Consider the following 20,679-nt stretch of genomic DNA (forward strand, 5'->3'; position numbering starts at 1 on the left):
TACAGATTCTTCATAATTGTTTGCTAGGGGTGCCAGCAGTGAAACAGGAATACTATCAGACAATACACCAGTATCTGTGTATGATTCCATGAGTATGGCAATGTCAGGCTGTTGCTTACCCAGTATGTGGGATAGCTGTCTCAAAATGGGCACAATTCTGTAATCGTTAGTAAAAAGGATTGGTAGGACTCCATTTTTCTTTCAATAGCTTGGATGATGCTATATGGCCTGACCATTGAGCTCTTCCCCGCCAAGGCTCCCAGCCTCATGCCTGATGAAGGGCTTTTGCCTGAAATGTCGATTTTCCACCACCACACTCTTGACCAATTTTATGACTTTGTATTGGCTTGATATACAATTACAGAAGCTATTTGAAATCACAATGAATCTGGAGTCACACATTGAGCCAGATGAGGAAGGAACCATTTTCTTTGACAGCATGAGTGTCCTATGGACCACAAACTGAATTGGGCTGACCCTGTATACGGGTGGCTAAGCAGGTCAGCAGCTAGGAAATCCACAGCAAATAACCACCTCTCCTGTCTCTCCAAACCTACTCAACCATCTGCAAGATAAATTAGTACTGATCGAACGTCCCCTACAATGCCTTGATGGGTGCAGCCCCAGTAACAGTGGAAGCTCATCACCATCCAGGGCAAATCACGCTCTTTGACTGACACCTTGTCCACCACCTTGCAGTGGCTCACCAAGAGTCATTCAACAGTGCCTTCTAAACCTCAATCTTATATGTGGTAAAATCACTGGTTAACAGATGCATTGGAATATCACCATATACAGGTTCCCCTTCACACCAACCTGATTTGGAACTACATGGTTGTTCCTTCACTGTTACTGGGTTAGTTTCCTGAAATCTCCCTCCCACTAATAGCAGTTTGGATTATGTAACCATTGCAGTGACTTGAGGAGGCAACTTACCACCAAGGGTAATTAAGGATAGGCAATAAACACTGTTCTAGCCAACAATGACCACTGCATTTTTTTTATCCATTCACATGCAGACAGAATAGGTGAAATTTACACATACATTAAAGGTTCTCATTTTGGAAAAAATTAGTTGACTGGACAATGAAAACTTTTTTTTTAAGAACATTGTGATTAATCCTAATGTTTAAGACCAATATTAAACCTCTTGTGCATGAGCAATTAAATAAGTAATTAAACAATGCTCTAAACACATCAACAGTAATGGCTAACTTAATGATAATAACAAGAAAGAAACATCCACCTTGTAAGGTCTATTAAGTAGCTGTGGTAGGTTTCCTTGATTCTTGGACCCTATTTGAACTTCCCTTAAAAGTTTACTTTAATTTGAATATAGGCAGTTCCCTGGTTACAAATGGGCTTGTTACTGAGTGCATTTGTAAGTATAAGCAACCATTTGCATGTCAAATTAATATGGGATCTTTTCACAAGATCAAAAATCAGGGACCACCTGAAGCAGGAACACTTCATTATAAACAAAATTAACACACAAATTGCAGCAGAGCTCATGTAGATTCTACATTTATTTCATACCAAAAAATTCTGTGCAATGAATACACATTCATACATATTTACAATTTTTGCTATTTAGCAAAATCATATTCCTGAACCTATTATAAAACAGTTCTCATCTGTGGCTGTGAAGGGGATCAATGCCCAGAGTCCACCTTAAAAGTTTTAACACGTGCTCATGAGCTTGAAGCAGCATTAATAAATAACTCTGATGGAACATATTATACAGATCAAGAACATACTACTTCTGCCATGCTAAATAGTTTTACAAAAATAAACAGCATTTGTCACCCTGTCATGTTCATGTTGAATAGACAATGATTTACTGTAGCGGAAACTTGGTTTACCGCTTCAGAATTAGGGTCTGCTCGTGCCTGTGTTAATGCCGAGACCAGGAATAAGTACTGATAGGCCAGTATCAATAGGAATGAATCTATAGTTACAGTACATCTTGAGCAATAAACATGGGCTTCATGCTAGACAGTGCAATATAAACAAATCATGGTGGGGAAAGTAAAGGGTAAATATAACAGGATTTAAAGATTTTAAATTTGTCCATCCCTCTGTTGTTAATAAAGGCATTACACCAAGAGGTGCACATAGTAAAACATTTTAGCCAAGTCCAATGCATTGGCTAAAAATCAATATTAGACTGGTTTCAAATCAAATATATGTAGAATTGCCATTACCTAATATAGTTCAACATAAAAAACAGGATCAAAGATGAGCATAAATGTCATCTACAGCCAAGATATAAAGAATTGGTGCTACAGGATCAGTAAACTCCTTTGGAATTTTTACAGCTTATTGGGTCACAGGAATGTCACAATAATAGTACAATAGCATTCAGTGGTCTTCTGGAGCTCAGACAGACTTCAGGTAACTTACTGTACCAGCAGCTTCAAGGAGCACAGATACAAGAAATGCAATTCCCCATGTCCAGGATTCATATCCCATGAGACAAGCTTTAACTGTACCCAACATCCTCAGTTATTTGCATTAATGGATGAATAGTAACTGCATTAAGGTTTGCCATTAAAACACTTACAGCACAAAGGCTACAAAAAAGACCCAATTTGGTAAAGACACAAAGACAGCAAATTTAGTGTTCAGAAAATAGTGCATAAATTACTAAGTTTACATGTACAGCATCCTACACATTAACAAGATTTAAGATCAACAAAAAAAACTGTTAGACAATTGCCCATTTGCAAATATAAAATCTGATGGATATGAATTTTCTACCAGTAGTAGATACCTGATGGAAAAAGTTGCCCCATCTTATAAACACAACTCCACATTGGCAAGTAGGCAGGATAAAGAAAATGACGATTAACCGTTGGGTCACAATACATTTATCAGTCACAACAGCTGGATCCTGTGTTTATGAACACAGTCTCTGAGGTATACTAACATTGATATATTTTATTGAAGCTTGTTTGGTTCATAGGCATTATTTTTTTTTAGAAGTTTTAGTCAGAAGAATTGTTCTTTGAACACTGCTGCTATGAACCAATAGTTACCAGTTCCAAGTACTACACTAATCTATTAATCACTTAGACAATACAGTTCAACAGGTTGGGTTCTACAAAATTAAAGTAACCTCCTTCTAATGAAATCATAAGCTACTTGGCAGATTTAGAAGGTTGTTAGGGTATCAGGCTTGCTCAATGACTCAGGATGCTTCTTGATGTAATTAATCATATTAAGTTTGAAAAAAACTTAATTTGCTGCCAAACTATTTTGGGGGCATCAACACTTAACTGAGAGCTCCATTTCTGTAAGGATACAAAAGATCTCAATTAAAACATGATAGGTGGTCAGTATACCGTCAAATACTGAATATGCACAACTATAACCCTTCAGCAACACTTGGAGGCACTGAACCACATTAGCAAGGATATTTCAAAGCCAAGCAAAAACCTATTCTGCTAAAATGTCCATCTGAATAAAATGGAGTGGTGGGAGAAAACAAGTCGTCACAAGCCACCCTAAAATCAACATTGTGAAGTTGTATTTTTCAACTTCTGGACAGCAGCCATTTATAGAATGTAAGGATTTATTTTTGTTCAAGCAACGAATAGTTTGCACACATCAAATTGAGCTTAAATACAGAATAAAGCCTCCATCCTAGCCAACACAATCAATTTATTAGTAGACTATATTTTAATGTAGAAACTCTTCAGAAATTATCGACTATTAATTAACATGGCACAATGGTGATAATTACAGAAAAATATCTTCAGCCGAATTAAGATCACAATATAAACAAAATACTACTTTGACAAAAGTAAAGTTGTATGCAGCACGATCAAATTGAATAGGAGTCCCTTAAACAAGGTCCTTTTTTTTAAAATTAAAAAACATTGTCGGCTTGATTGACCACATTTATATTGTTTTAACATGATGCTGCTGCATTAGTAGTGGCAGTATTAAACTACTGAAACAAACAGTAAAACTAGAATTCAAAATGAAAATCTCCTAAAGTGCAACATGAACTTTTTTTTTAAACTTTGTTAAAAATCACTGACCAATTGACTGCACTTTTATTAAAAAGGGTCAATTTTAGAGAGATATACCTTTACATGAAATATTGGCTCTATTAGATTCACTGAAGCAAGTTTATAATCCTAGTAAGGTGTGACGAGAACTTTCTCGCACTCCAAACTGGGCTAGTTTAAATACCTTTGTGGCATGCTGTGACTGCATAGTTGCTGGCCTTTTAAAATCATCCATGCACTCAGAAAAAAGCTAGTCCTAGAGGACCTGAGCGTTTTTAAGTGTAACAATACCATCTCCCAAGACAAATTCTAACTGTACTGGAAGAATTTGGACTTACAACATTCTCATCAGGTCATTTAGCCAAGAGAGACAATTTCCAGACCCATTCATTAGACCACCAAGACTGAAGAATGCCATTAGTCACTTCCTGTGCAATATAAAACACTTATGATTTTTTTAAAAATTCCTCGAACAAAGGCACTTTCATTCACAATTTAACACGCAGTTTACTTTTATGGGGGGTGGGAGGGATGTTTAAACAAATATCACTTAGTGTATGCAAGTTTCTCAGAACCAAAAGATCTTCGAAGGAATGTGTAATACAGTTAAAGCTTGCTTTCTGTTGGCTTGTCTAGTTATCTTCATGTGAGGGAGGATAAACCAAGTCAGTCCAGGGTCCCACACAAGTATTCAATTTAAAAGAAATTGTTTCTCAATGATTTTGATTTTTCTTTTTATCATATACATCTCTCTCAAAAACAATTACTGCCAAATAGACATAATGGATGCAGGCTCTCCAGGTGTTAAGTTTGCAGATCATTGAGATTATTCCTGTTTGGATTGGAGTTGCTGTTTCCAGGCCTCATTCAAGTAAACCAGTCGTTTATAGTTGATGATGAAGAGCGTGACGTTCAGGAGATATGTAGTAATGCAAATTATGCAAAAATCCTTCAGTACAAAGTACAGGATGTAACTTAGATACAGTGCACCCACCACAGACACTATGGATGTCGTCATTAGTATTAAAGCAGCCATTGCACTCACTGTCATACCTGCAAGAAAGGGAGGAATGTTATTTCATGAAAACGGATGTAGCCTCTCTATAGAAGGCTTCAACATATGTATACTATATCAGTAAACACAAAGTTTGAAAAGTTAACGCAGAATAATAAATGCATTGATAATGACTACAATCAACACACATTCTCCTGACCAAAGCCTTGGTACCATTGTTCAAGAAGCTGAATACACAGATTATGATGCTCAACAAGAAATTAATACCAAAGCATAAAATTAGTGTTTTTATAAAATAAGTGCGATCCTAATATCAAGAACACTGATTTCAACTTTGCCTAAATCATTCTTGGCTGATATTGCATTCAGAGATTTATAACCCCACTCCAAGATCAGATTTTCCTTTGTATGAGACATACAAACAATTAGGCAAGCAAAGCAGACTTGAAGAAAGGCTAACAAAACTGATCTAGATGGCCAAAGACAAAATCCCTCTGAGGAACTGCTGGATGGCTGAGCAAGAGTTCCAATAATGTCTGCTTCAGCATCCAAAGACTGGGTACACTTAAACTTTTGCAAATGAAGGAAGTGATTCACAGACAGATGAAGTGATGTTGTGGGATGTGGGCATCACTAGCTGGCCAGCATTCCCTATCCCTAGCTGTTCTTCACAAAGATGGTGACAAGCTGCCTTGTTGAACCACTGAATTCCACCTGCTGTGGGTTGACCCACAATGCCACTAGGGCAGGAATGCCAATATTTTGACTCAGCGACAGTAAAGGAACATTTCCAAGTCAGGATGGTGAGTGGCTAGTTGGGAAAATTGAAGATGGTGGTGTTCCAATGCATCTGCTGCCCTTGTCCTTCTAGGTGGAAGTGGTTGTGGGTTTGGAAGATGCTGTCTGAGGATTTTTGATGAATTTTGGCAGTGCATCTTGTAGATAGTAGCAGCAGTGTGTACTGAGCATTGGTGTTGGAGAGTGTGGATGCTGTGGGTGTAGTGCCAATCACTTGGACTGCTTTGTCCTGGATTTAGCTTCTTCAGGGTTGTTGGAGCTGCACCTGTACATGGGCAGTGTTCCATCACATTGTATGTGGTCTGTACTAAGTCTCCTAAAGATTTGTGCTAAAACAATGGCAAAAGCACACTATAATGCGTATTCTCGAAGCAAGAGGAAATTTGAGTATAAATAAAGCATGTTTTTTTTATATTTTGCAAACAATTATTCAATCCCTCAAACTAATTTCACAAAATAAAACTATACCCAAACATAGTTCACAGAAAAGGCAAGTTCTGAACAGAGAATCTGAAATTTTAGTTGCAAAGGACCCACAACTGAACTGATGTTTTGAGAATTACTTCCTCGCTTGAATACACAAACTATAATTTCTAGATCTTTGAATGCCCTTTGAGGCAATAAAATTAACATCTACAATTGAATTTTCTTAAACACAGGTTTACTGTTAGGAGTGACTGAGGATTCTAGGTCTGTACTCTCACTTAAATGATGAAGGGTGGGGAATCTCTCAGAAACATACAGAAAATGGAGGCCTGGATAGAATGGGTGTGGAGATGATGTTTCCAATAGCGGGAAAAACTAGGGCCGGAAAGCACAACCTCAGAGCGAAGGGGTGACCCTTTAGAACTGAGATGAGGAGGATTTACTTCAGCCAAAGGGTGGTGAATCCGTGGAACTCATTGTTATAGAAGGATGTGGAGGCCATGTCACAGTGTATTTAAAGCAGAGAAAGATAGATTCTCGATTAGTAAAGGCAAAGATTACAGGGAGAAGACAGGAGAACAGTTGAGAAAAATATCAGCCATGATTGAATAGCGGAGCAGACTTGATGGGCCAAATTGTATAATTCTGCTCCTTATCTTTTTGTTGAAGATGTTGGGTCCTTTAAACTGCATGCTGTAACCTAGCTCACACTAAGTCCCATTCATCCCAAGCCCTTAGGATTGTTGACAGAACTCCATACAGTTGCTAGAGGATGGAATTGAATCCAGGTCTCTGGCGCTGTGTGGAATTCTCTCACATATGGCATTGTGGGTCAAGTAGACTGCAGCGGTTCAAGAAAGCAGCTCAGCATCACCTTCAAGGGCAACTCGAGATAGGAAATAAATGCTGGCCAGCATTTCCAAGTCAGGATGGTGAGTGGCTAGTTGGGAAAATTGAAGATGGTGGTGTTCCAATGCATCTGCTGTCCTTGTCCTTCTAGGTGGAAGTGGTTGTGGGTTTGGAAGATGCTGTCTGAGGATTTTTGATGAATTTTGGCAGTGCATCTTGTAGATAGTACACACTGCTGCTACTGAGCATTGGTGTTGGAGAGTGTGGATGCACATCCCACAAAAAGAAGAAATAAAAACAGTGCTAACCATTGAGCCATCATACTACTTATGCCGAAGTAGATTCTGTGACAACTTCTCAGAAAGGGATTTTTTCTGTTTTTACATAAAAGGAAAAATCTTTGGTGCAAGGAATTACATTTATTGGAATGCTTTTTTATGAAAAAGCATACTGCAGAAGGAGGCTGTGAATTTCCATCTGCTGTTGGATGCCCAATGTTACTGTGAACTGCTAAAAGCAGAATATAAAGCAATTGTGTTGCTTGCCTTTAAGCAATTTCTTTACACAACAACTTAATTTCCCAAAGACTAATCTATTAGCAAATACCACATTAGCATTAAGACAAGAGTGAGGCAGTCATTCTATGTCTTTATGTCTGTTGAAATACAAATCATTCAGAACTTGGAAGTTAAATATAATGCTGGATAAAGTCTGGTTGAAGATTTGTAGCTCGGGTGTCCGTTGTTGTGGTTCTGTTCGCCGAGCTGGAAGTTTTTGCTGCAAACGTTTCATTCCCTGGCTAGGGAACATCATCAGTGCTATTGGAGCCTCCTGTGAAGTGCTGCTGTGATGTTTCTTCCGGCATCACAGCAGCACTTCACAGGAGGCTCCAATAGCACTGATGATGTTCCCTAGCCAGGGAACGAAACGTTTGCAGCAAAAACTTCCAGCTCGGCGAACAGAACCACAATAATGCTGGATATGGCATACGGTAACATAAAATACTCATAACATTGAGGTTTGCTGCTACCCTCATTATAGAAAGACATTGCATTTTTGAAATCAGGAATGATGTGCACTATAAATCAACTGATTTGTTTTGGAAATCAGTGATTAAACTGTGATTAAAATATTCAGTATGCTCTCAAACTTTCATATGGATTAGCACAATACTGCCTTCTACTTGGAAGTGGTATTGATAAACAAGGATTCATGAATCTTTACAGAAGCTGATCAAGAGAGCTGCTGCAATCAAGGGTCACTAATTTCTGTGGTATCACGTTTGGATTAACACAATTAAACCTGGTTCTATCAACTCAATGTAACATTAGTACTTGATCCAAGATTTCAGGCTTTTTTTGGTAAATATTATAAGTCCATTACTACAGCATGGTACATAACTACATCCTTTGCAAATGAAGCGTTTGCAGGACTGATACAGATGCTGAAAAAGATTTAACCATTTTCTTCTGCAATTGGAGATCAGAGCTCGTAGTAAATCTGAAGACTTAAAATAGGATATTTCCATATGGGAGCATAAATTTAGAATGCAGAACTGCTTCCTTGACTTCCCAGACCTGTTTAAGTATTTGTACTTTTTGGCTACAGCTATAGTTCTTTAAAGACAAGTTCCAATCAATGCCAGTGTTTAATTTGGATTGTATGTAGTATTAATTATAATTAAATAGGGCTACCTAAACCAAAAGAAAACTTGCATCCAGATCACCTGACTGAGAAAGGGAATACCATTCTAAGGAAACAATTTGCTTTGAGACATTTCCAGTTGACAGAAACAAATACTAAATTTAGGATTCTCTAAGGTACTAACAGAAGAAATTTAAATGTAGACCAAGCACTGGTTAGACGTGCAGCATGAACTTTGAATATTTCACAGAATTTGGAGATTCAGCATTCAGATATGCTGAATTAACAGACAAAGGAGATAAGCAGTACAGATAATTATCTTCCTACCCAATCTTCATGGTGGAAACCGCTGTCACTGTTCAGAAGAATGATGCATCTAGGAGGCAGACTAAGTTTTATTGATGGTGTTTAACATGAAAATAGAGACAGTCGAGTTGCAAGATCTGGAATCAGCAAATGCTGTCATTCATAGATCAGATAGCCAAATGACTAATTTGCTTTAATTGATGAAATTGTTTTTATTTCACCATAGTTCTATTAATGCAAGCTAAATATTAAATTTAGATAAAACAAGCTAGCATTTGAAGTGAGAAGGATTAATAATAGACTATTAACTCCAAAGAAACAAGCAACGGGAATGCTTGTAGCTAATAAAATGCTCATCCATTATCATAACATTTTTAGAGAAAATATGGATTGAGAAAGATCAAAGCCAAACAGTTTTACCCCTCAGCAAGTTTTCATACAGACCTATGTAGAGTTTAGTACAACATAACAGCTTTATCTTTTGCACCTCTGTCTTTTAAATACCCTGTAATGGTTTCTCACCATTTAAATTTTAAACCTTGTTTGTCCCGTGTCTCAGAACATGTCTACATTTATCTAGAAGGTTTAAACACAAAAATAAAATACATGCAACACAATTTATTAATTGCCTCTTCTAATGAGTCAGAAGTTAGCTTCTGACTTTTGACCAACATTTACTCTTAAGGTTGCATGATCAGGCATTGTTTAATCCTCAGTCACACTTCATCACTCCAATCAAAATATAAATAACAACTTTCTGCATCCTTAAGAATCTATCAGAAATTCTGCACATGGAACGTCCTTTGGTTGAATGAAGTGTGACACTTCAGTACGGCTGCCAAGTAATTATATGGGAAAATTACTACTGCTGCAAATACAATATAATTCTGAATGAATGTCAATCTAGTCATTATGAATTAGAAATGCTGGTGTGAAGCATATTAATCCAGATGCACATGGTACTCACCCAACAACATTTGTAGTATATAGAAAATAAGTCCATATATACTGTTTGGTTGATTCAAAGCACTATCTTTTCCAAAAATGATTCCAACAAGGCCAAATCCTCGTCCCCATCTGCAATAAATTATCATTATAATTAAATGACATGACAGTAATGTTCATAGAATGAGGAACCAAAGACAGAAAACACCATCTGCTTGCACATCTAACAACGTGGAAAAATAACAGCTATTTTTTGCCCAAGTGCAGCAGATCAGGCTTATTAAATTTATAAATCATACTGCATTGGATCAAGATATAACAAAAGCACTTTGGCAGTTATGAAATTTCAGCTGCTTCTGAGACAGCTAAACCTGCTAAAAAGTGCTTATTGTGTAGCCTCTAACACCAGGGATAGCTGTTTGTTTCCATCTCTAGAAACATTAGTTCATTTAACACCTGTTCCTAATGGCGCAGGATATAATTTATGCACATCACAATTATTGCCCACAGAACATGCTCTCACTATGAACCAGAGAGAAGAATTCTGTTAATTTTACAGGTGTAATGGGCAAAAACCAAATTGGTCCGTCAATTTCCGCAACAGGAATGATTGGACTGGGAAGCAAAAGACAAAAATTGTAAAAATCACACTGGTGCAAGAATGTGATGAGACAGTGGGCCAGAGTAAAAGTTGCCAGTAGGCTGAACTTGATGCAGATGAAATGAAAACAAAGTACTGGGGATGTTGGAGACCTGGAATAAAACATGTTGTACTAATTCAGCAGATCTGGTAGCATCTCTAGAAAGAGGAAGAGAGTAAATGCTTCAAGTCTGACAAGACTTCTTTAAGACCATAAGACATAGGAGTGGAAGAAAGTCCATTCAGCCCATCGAGTCAGAAGGGACATTGAACTCAAAACATTAACAGATCTACTGCGTATCTCCTATTTATTTAATAGGAGCTTAAATACTAATACCAGAGCAAGTAAAATATGTTTACATCAGAGAGGGAGAGGTAAATTTCTGAAGACAATCCACTTGTTGTAATGGTAACAAAATAGAGATAGAAATCGCAGATAAGCAACAGTTCAATTGGATTTAGAACAGTCACACACTAAGGAGGCCATTCATGCAATCACACCTGTCTAGCTCTTTGAAAAAGCTGGTCAGTTAATCTCTCAGTCCTTGCCTTTTCTCAAAACTCTACAAATATTTCACTTAAGTCAAGTCAAATTCCCCTTTCAAAGTTACAATGACATCAAATCAGTTTTTAGGACCCCTTCAGGCAGCGCACAATTTGCTATGTAAAATAATTCTCATCTGCTCTCTGATTCCTTTGTTCCCCAGGGCAGGATTGACTGGCACAAGGGGTCATAGTTTTAAGATATTAGGAGGAAGGTATAGAGGAGACGTCAGAGGTAGGTTCTTTATGCAGAGAGTTGTGAATGCATGGAATGAATTGCCAGTGGTGGTGGTGGAAGCAGAGTCAGTTAGGGACATTTAAGCGACTGCTGGGTATGCACATGGATAGCAGTGAGTTGACAGGTGCATAGGTTAAATTATTTTATTTTACATTAGAATTAATACTCGACACAACATCATGGGCCAAAAGGGCCTGTTCTGTGCTGTACTTTGATGTTCTATGTTCTAAGTTTGCTTGCTCTGATGTAACTTGAATGTAAACCAGGTGTTACCAGAGTCAGATTTGCCTTAGCAGTCGGAGTACCTTTTAACCAGGTGTGTCCACTGCTCACTGATGAAGCAGCCCAGCCATCTTCAACTGCTTCATTAATAACAATAAGCCCTGTCATAAGTCAGAAAGTGGAATTTCACTGATGACTGTATAACATTCAGATGCTGAAGCAGCCTATGGCCAAAAATAGCACGACCTGGACAATACCTAGATAGCAGAAAGTGAGGACAGTAGATATGAAGATCAGAGTCGAAGAGTGTGGTGCTGGAAAAGCACCAGCGGTCAGGCAGCATCCGAGGAGGAGAGTTGACATTTTGGGCAGAAGCCCTTCCTCAGGAATGAGGCTTGTGGGCCAAGGGGTCTGGAGATCAGGAGGTGAGGTGGGAATGTGATAGGTAGATGAAGGAGAGGATAAAAGTGATAGGTTGGAGAGAGGATGGAGCGGATAAGTGGGAAGGAAGATAGACAGGTGGGACAGTTCAAGAGGGTGGTGCCAAGTTGGAAATCTGGGGTTGGGAGGTGGAGGGTGGGGAAATGGGGAAACTGGTGAAATCCACATCTTCCTCCAGGTGGTTAGGGTTTGGCGATGAAGGAAGCCCAGGACCTGCATGTCTTTGGCAGAGTGGCAGTTAAAATGTTCAGCTTCAGGGCGGTGGGGTTGGTTAATGCAGGTGTCCCAGAGATGTCTCTGAAATGATCCGCGAACTGGCGTCCTGTCTCCCCAGTGTAGAGACGACCACATCAGGTGCAACAGACACAGTAGATGACGTGTCCGAAAATACAAGTGAATTTCTGTTGGATGTGGAAGGACCCTTTGGGCCCTTGGATGGACGTGGTGGTGGTGGGGGGGGAAGGTGTGGGTGCTGGTTTTGCATTTCCTGTGGTGGCAGGGGAAAGCATCGGGAGGGTTGGATGGGGGTGTGGACCTAACAAAGGGTCGTGGAGGGAATGGTCTCTCCGAAACACAGATGGGGCAGGGAGGGAAATATCTCTGGTGGTGGAGTCTGTTTGTAGATGGCCGAAATAGCAGAGAATGATGTGATGCAGCTCAAGGTTGATGGGGTGGAAGATGAGGAGCAGGAGGGCGGGGGGGTTCTGTCCTTGGTGAGGTTCAAGGACAGAGTTGCAGGAAGTGGAGGAAATGCACTGGAGGGCATAGTCGACCACTTGGGAGGGGACATCGCAGTCTTTGAAGAGGGAGGCCATCTGGGATGTTCTGTGATGGAATTGGTCTTCCTGAGAGGAGATGCGGTGGAGGAATTGGGAATAAGGGATAGCACTTTTACAGGAGGCAGGGTGTAGTCCACATAGCTGTGGGAGTTGGTGAGTTTGTAGTGGATGTCCAGTTGAGTTGATTGCCAGAAATGGAGATGGAAAGGTCCAGGAAAGGGAGGAAAGTGTCTGAGATGGTCCAGGTAAACTTGAGGTAGAGTGGAAGGTGTTGGTGTAGCTGCTGAAGATGGATGGACTGTTCCACGTACCCGAAGAAGCAGACATAGCTGGGGCCCACGGCTGATTCTGTGGTTTGTAGGAAATGGGAGGATTAGAAGGAGAAATTGTTGAAGGTGAGTACAGTTCAGCAAGTCGAATGAGAGTGTCGATGGAAGTGCACTGGTTGGGTGGGCATGAGAGGAAGAAACTGAGGGCTTGGAGGCCTTCGTCAACGCAGGTAGATATGTTCAGGGACTGGATGCCCATAAGGCCTTTGGAGGCCGGGGAAACGAAAGTCAGAGGAGGGAAAGGGCGTGGGTGGTGTTCCGTACATAGGTGGGGAGTTCCTAGACTAAGGGGGACATGATGATGTGAAGATATGAGAAGATACGTTCGGTGGGGCAGGAGCAGGGAGAGACGATGGGTTAATCAGGTTTGTGAATTTTGGCTACGAGATAGAACCAGGCAGTGTGGGATTCCAGGATTATGTGGTTGGAGGTTGTGGATGGGAGATCCCCTGAGGTGATGAGGTTGCGGATGGACTGGGAGATGACAGTTTTGTGATGGGAGGGGAGATTGTAATTGAGGGGGCAGTAGGAAGAAGTATCCATGTAACACCTGTCTTCAGTGGTGCAGAGGTTGATGTGCCAATCTACCACTGCGCCTCCCCCCCACCCCCACCAACCTTGTCTGCTGGTTTGATGAGGTTGGGGTTGGAGTGGAGGGAGCGGAGAGCTGCGCATTGCGAGGGTGGGAGGTGGGGGTGGGTAATAGGGGTGGACAGGTTGAGGCGGTCCATGTTATGGTGGCAGTTGGAGATGAAGAGATTGATGGTGGATAACAGACCAGCATGGGGTGTCCAAGTGGACGGAGTATGTTGGAGGCAGGAAAAGGGGATCCTCAGAGGGTGGGTGAGAGTTCTGATGGAAGAAATGCGAAGGTGGAGAAAGAAAAATTCAATGTCGCAGCGCACGTGGAATTCGTTAAGAGCATAGTGGGATGGAGGTGCGACCTTTACTGAGGATAGGCTGACAATACCTCGATAGGCTTACAAATGGCAAGTAACATTTGTGCCATATAAGTGCCAGTTAGTGACCATTCCAACAAAACAGAAACTAACCTTTACCCCTTGACATTCAATGGCATTATCATTGTCGAATCACCCACTATCAACATCTTGAAGGATTACTATTGATCAATAAAATGAACAAGGCATATAAATAGTGGCTACAACAGCAGGTCAAAGGCTAGGAGTTCTGCAACGAATAACTCACCTTCTGATTTTCCAACAACTGACACCATCTACAATGTATAAGTCGGGAAAGTGAAACAACACCCCCCACTTATGTGAACGAATGCAGCTCAACAATGCTCAAGAAGCTTGGCACCACCCAGGACAAAGCATCCTGCTTAATTGGCAACTCAACCCAAACATTCAGTCACAGGAGTGTGTACCATCTACAAGATACACTGTAGAAACTCAGCGAGACCCCTTCGAATGGTAATGCAGCAGCTACCTGGAAACATCATTATTTCTGAGTACCTCTCTAAGCCACTGAATATCCGGATGTGGAAATATATTGACAGTCTTTCAGTATCGCAGAATCAAAATCCTGGAACTCACTCCCTAACAGCCTTGTGGGTGGACCTACACTAAATTAATTGCAGCAGTTCAAGACGACAGCTTTACTATCACCTTCATGCGCAACTAGGGACAGGAAATAATTGCTTGCCCAGCCAGGGGGTCACACTCCATGGATGATTTTTTTTCAAAAACTACACAACAGCAAACTCAAGGATGCAACAATTGAAACTCGGAATTAAATTGGATAGACTACCTTTCATACATGTACTTCTCCACAACATCCGGACAGAAACTCTTTAGAGACAAAGCCAATTACAAATTGTTAATCTGCTTATGCATATACTTGTAAGTGGTTTTAATTTACAGACAAATGGCTAGAGCAGAGAGCAAAAATGTAATCAGACCTCACTCAACTGAAACAGAACAAGAAGAATATGCTTCTCATGACTGGGTCACTCAATATTTACCCTGACTAGTGTAGGGTTCCTCCCCAGCCATGTTTCAATCTTCTTTATCCTTTGTGTTCCAAACAAGCGAGTGTGCTGTCTGTCTGACTTATTCCACATTCAGGGATTCTGTCAGATGATCAAACAAATGGAATGTGATATTTTCCATAGGGATATTCTCATGAAACACCTCAAACTAGACTAATGAACTGAAACATCATGAGTGGGAAATATCCATGGACCCTTTAAACTAACTTCCATACTTATTCCCTGCTTCACACTTATTAAACTACATTTCCCAATTCTGCTATTTTGAGACCTTTTCCCTTTCAGAGTGTTACTTTTCACAAATTATAACTCGTGCCACTTTACATTTCATGACAGAAGTCCTGATACGTGACACCAATTAATTTTGCATGGGTAACAAAAGAATTGGGTGGAATAGCATGGTAGGCCTTAGTCAGCACTCGGATGAATTTGAGTGGACTTTTTTAAAAAAGATAATTGAGGAATAAGTCAAAGAGGATACTTCTGAAATGGAATAAAACAGATTTACATGATTACTAAACAAAAAGAAATGTACCTTGAATAATGAAAACTACTTAACTTGTTGAAGAAGATACAAGAGGGAAAAGAAAAAAATACCAGAATAATAAAAAGGAAAGCTATAACAAATAAAACAGATGCAACTCAGACAAGTCTACAAATCAGTTATAGTCATACAGTATGAAAATAGACCCTTCAGTCCAACTTGGCTGTGCCAACCAGACATCCCAATCTGACCTCATCCCATTTGCCAGCATTTGGCTCGTATTCCTCCCTACCCTTCCTCTTCACGTACCTATCTAGATGCCCTTTAAATACTGCAATTGTACCAGACTCCATCACCACCTCTGGCAGCTCATTCCATAAACACCCTCTGCATGAAAGTTACCCCTCAGGTCCTTTCAAAGTTTTTCCCTCATCTTGAACCTATGCCTGCACTCTAATTAGAAAAAGACATAAGCCATTTACCCTCCCCATGCCCTTCATGATTTACAAACCTCTAAGGTCATCCCTCAGCCTCTGATGCTCCAGGCAAAAAAGCCCCAACTGCTCCCTAGAACTCAAACCCTCCAGTCCCAGCAATATCTTCTGTAAATGTTTTGTAAGCCCTCTCAAATTTAATAACATATTTGCCAAGGAAAGTAGACCAGAATTGCAACCAATATTCTAAAAATTGGCCTCACCAATGATGTGTATAACTGCAACATGACATCCCAACTCCTATACTCAAAAGTTCCAGCCACTGAGGCAAGCGAGCCAAACGCCATCTTCACCAACCTGTCTACCTGTCCCTCCACTTTCAAGGAACTAATGTGTTCTGGCACCAAATGATGATTTTTTTAAAAAACTGACTGGGAGATTATACATTTGATGAATCCAGGACTGCATCAACGTTCCAATTCTGAAAACTCCTGCATCTTCAGGCCTCTTCACCTCTTGACTGAGTTAGAAACTGCAATGCAGAAAACCAATTGAGAAGCAAGTCAGAAGCAGCATTGTTCATGACATAAAGTTGACCTGGATGTGATTTAATGCTAAAAAAAGTATTGTGTTAGCTTTTGCTTTAAGATCTGCATTAATCATTAACAGTGGAGTTTACAGTAATAGCCTGGATAACTGCCAGCATTATATAATCGCAGACATTTCTATTAATTCTACCACTACTTGTTTAACCTACAATAAAAATCAAAGTTTGCTTTTAGTCAGAATTGTCATTAGCTTCAAACATATCCTACATCATGATATGGGCACTTTCAGCCTCAGCGCCGGACCTCCAAACTTCACTGATTACGACAAGCTTAACTTACAGAAATTGACATCCATATGGCAAACCATATAGAGTCAGAGTCAAACAGCATGGAATCATACCTTTCAGCCCAACTAGTCCACATTGACTATGTCCACAAACTTAACTAGTCCCACTTGCTTGCATTTGGCCCATATCTCTCCAAAATCTTTTCTATACACGTACTTATCCAAAATGTCTTTTAAATGTTGATACTTTTGCAAGCGATATCAACATGCTTCCACACATGCACACACACTTACGTGTGAGGGCAGATATTCCCTACAATCACAGCAAAAGCCTCAAACAGTTCAGATAACTTTCAAACAGGTTTGTCAGTCACTTTCATTGTAGTGTTTCTGCGTCACTGCTGCAAAAAAAACAACTAAATAATGCAAACCATTGCTCAAGAATAAAGTTTTGGTGAAGTTACTTCAAGTAGAAATCTTTGCACAGTAAACTTCAGGGCATGGAGTCTATCTAAAGTTAGACAGTCACTTAGATTCTAAATAACTTTCATCTTTATTTATTATAGAAGGCAAGACCAGATAGGGTCAGGATGTGATTAACGTCGTTTCAACTGATTCTTGCCTTTGTTGAGCTTTAATATGTAAAGTCACAGATACACAACAAAAAAAAGCATAAGTTCATTGTTACTTTTTAGTAGAAGTCCAGTTCAGAGAAGTGATCTGAATATATTGAAGCAATCAAACAATCAATATTTTTTTCAAGATTAGAATGACCTTTGAGCAATGACAACAAACGTCACTGCCTCAAATAAAGGGCCAGACTAATGATCAAAATGCAATTGGAAAATTATCAACTTGTTTGAAAAAGGATCCATGCTCCTTCACAGAGTCAGGAAAAAACTGATTATATCAGGATTATATTTCTCACTAAACTGCAAAATAGAACTCTAGATACACACTGAAACCTCAGGCAGTTAGGATCTCCAAAAATGAGATTGAAATGGTGATAATGACATTATATCAGTATCTAAAATTTGCATCAAAAAAATGTTCGAACCTCCAGCTCAGCGAGCAAACCTACACCCTAAATGTTCACACGTTCCCTCCTCTCAAGTCATCAGCTTCGCATTGGGTCATTGGCACAAGTTCCCTCCAATACCACAGATAGCCATGCAGTGTGCTAACCAAATGAAATAAGATCTAGCAAATAATTTTCCACAGCCAAGCCTAATCAGGCATTTTCAAATGCATGTACAGTGGAAATTAGTAGATTGTATTAAGCAACAAGTGAGACTAAGTTTGAACTCTGAGCACTAACCTGAAACAGCTTATCCTTAGCTGCACAATCACACCTTACAACCTATATCCAACCCCACCCTAATTCCAGCACGTAAACATTAAATTCACAGAGACAATTGACAATGGTCAGGTTAGAAAAACAATAATGCTGGTAAACATTTGAAAACACCACAAATTATTGCCAACTTCAAAAAGTCATCAAACTGTTAGAGCCCTGAAAATTCAACAAATGAGCTGAAACTGAATTAAAACAAGAATAGTTGACAAGCAGGAGGCTGGAAGAACACAGCGAGCCGGTCAGCATCAGAAGATGGGAGCCCTTTCCTGATGAAGGGCTTTGGCCCGAAACGTCAATTTTCCTGCTCCTCGGATGCTGCCTGACCTGATGTGCTTTTCCAGCACCACTCTAACCTAGACTCTGGTTTCCAGCATCTGCAGTCCTCACTTTTGCCTAGCATCAGGAGATGGACAAGTCAACACTGATTTCTCCACCTCCAGATGCTGTCTGGCTTGCTGCGTTCTTCCAGCCCCTTGTTTTCCAACTTTGGATTACAGCTTCTGCAGTCTTTTTTGTCTCCAAAAACAAGAATAATCGCTTTTCTATTTATATTCTGGGGCTTTGGATACAGCTTTTTGAAATCTGCAACTTTTGTGGAGACATAAAAATGAAAACTAAAAAGGAACTGGGTGTTTAAAATCAAATATTTGCATAATTCCACAGCCTTGCTCAATGGTAAAAATAGTCCAAACCTTTCTTTTCTGACACGCCCTATTTTAGAGATGACAATTATTTTGCTACAATTATCTGGTCTCAAAGTTTAATCACGGAACTTCAGTAATCAAGAAAAAAAAATCTTGGGAGTCTCCCCATTGCAGCATCAATTATTTCTTACATGATTTTTTTTTACCTCTACCAGTTTATCCAGATGTTTCATTGAGTTTTACTTTGAAGAGGTGCCAAAGATGAGGCAGAGTGACAGGTGTTGTCTACATGGACATCAGCAAAGGGTTTGACAAGATTTTGCATGGTAGACTGGAATTAGTAAGGTTATATCCCCTGGGATTCAGGGGGAGGTAGACAACTGGATGAAAACTTGGATTGAAGATCAGAGAGAGGGTGATAGTAAAGGGTTGCTTTTCAGACTGGAGCCCTTGATGATCACGTATATAAGTGATTTGGATGTGAACACAGGAGGTATGGTTAGTAAGTTTTCAGATGGTGATGTAGTGGACAGTCAAGATTATCTGAAAGAACAATGGGACCTTGATCAGATGGGCCAATGGGTCAAGGACTGACAGATGAAATTTAATTTAGATAAATGGGAGGTGCTGCATTTTGGTAGGGCAAACCAGGGCAGGACATATACAAACAAAGAGTACCCGAGGGGCACAGGTGCATAGTCCCTGGAAAGTGAAATCTCAAGTAGACAGGGTGGTGAAGGTGGTATTTAACACACTTGCCCTTCTTGGTCAGAACACTGAATATCAGAGGTGGGATGTCATGTTGGGGTTGTACAGGGCATTGGTGAGGCCACTTTTAGAATACTACGTCCAATTCTGATCACTCTTCTATAGGAAAGACAATATTAAACTTCAGAAGGTGCAGAAAGGATTTACAGTTGCCAGGATTGAAATATTTAAATTATAGAGAGATTGAAAAGGCTGGGGTATTTTTGCCCCTGTGGTGTCAGAGGCTAAGGGGTGGCACTATAGAGAGGCTGATTAAATCATGTGGGGCATGGATTGAGTGAATAGCCATGATCTTTTGGGGGAGTCCAAAGCTAGAGAGCATAGGTTTAATGGGAGAGGGGAAAGATTCTAAAAGCACTAGTGGGTAAGATTTTCACATAGAAAGTGATGAATGTATTGAAATAGCTGCCAGAGGAAGTGGAGGAGGCAGGTAAAATTACAACATTTTAAAGACATCTGGATGGGCATATGAATCTGAAAGGGTTTAAGAGGGATATGGGCCAACTGCTGGCAAAAGGGACTCGGACAGAATGGGATGTCTGACTGGCATGAGCAAATTGGACCAAATGGTCTGTTTCCATGCTGAATGGCTCTATGACTATATTATTTCAAATGCTGCTCACTCTTGGTGACAAGATATTTACTAATATCAGTCTTCATGTGTTAGTTGAACCAGTTTTTAAGTAGAGTATGTGTTGCTAGAAAAGCACAGCAGGTCAGGCAGCATCTGAGGAGCAGGAGAATCGACATTTCAGGCCGGAGCCCTTCATCAGGAATGGGGTGGAGAGATAAATGGGAGGGGGGTGGGCTGGGGAGAAGGTAGCTGAGAGTGCAATAGGTGGATAGAGGTGGGGATAAAGATAAGGATGATAGGTTGGAGGGGAGGGTGCAGCGGATAGGTGGGAAGCAAGATTGATGAGTGGGACAGGTCATGAGGGCAGTGCTGAGCTGCAAGG

At 40.1% G+C, this 20,679-nt stretch overlaps 1 protein-coding gene across 1 annotated transcript in view; it reads right to left on the reverse strand.

The window, feature by feature from the left end:
• Nucleotides 1-1,508: 1,508 nt before the first annotated feature.
• The window catches only part of vkorc1l1 (vitamin K epoxide reductase complex, subunit 1-like 1), a 55,052-nt gene continuing 35,881 nt past the window's right edge, over nucleotides 1,509-20,679 (reverse strand). The window contains exons 2-3 of the mRNA XM_060848294.1: nucleotides 10,022-10,131; nucleotides 1,509-5,069 (exon numbers count right to left, since the gene is read on the reverse strand). Coding sequence (XP_060704277.1) covers nucleotides 4,843-5,069; nucleotides 10,022-10,131 — 337 coding nt within the window. The 3' untranslated portion in view covers nucleotides 1,509-4,842. The remainder of the gene's footprint in view (nucleotides 5,070-10,021; nucleotides 10,132-20,679) is intronic.

The sequence above is a fragment of the Hemiscyllium ocellatum genome, chromosome 31 (genome assembly GCF_020745735.1).
Source record: "Hemiscyllium ocellatum isolate sHemOce1 chromosome 31, sHemOce1.pat.X.cur, whole genome shotgun sequence".
In the NCBI taxonomy this organism is placed as follows: Eukaryota; Metazoa; Chordata; class Chondrichthyes; order Orectolobiformes; family Hemiscylliidae; genus Hemiscyllium; species Hemiscyllium ocellatum.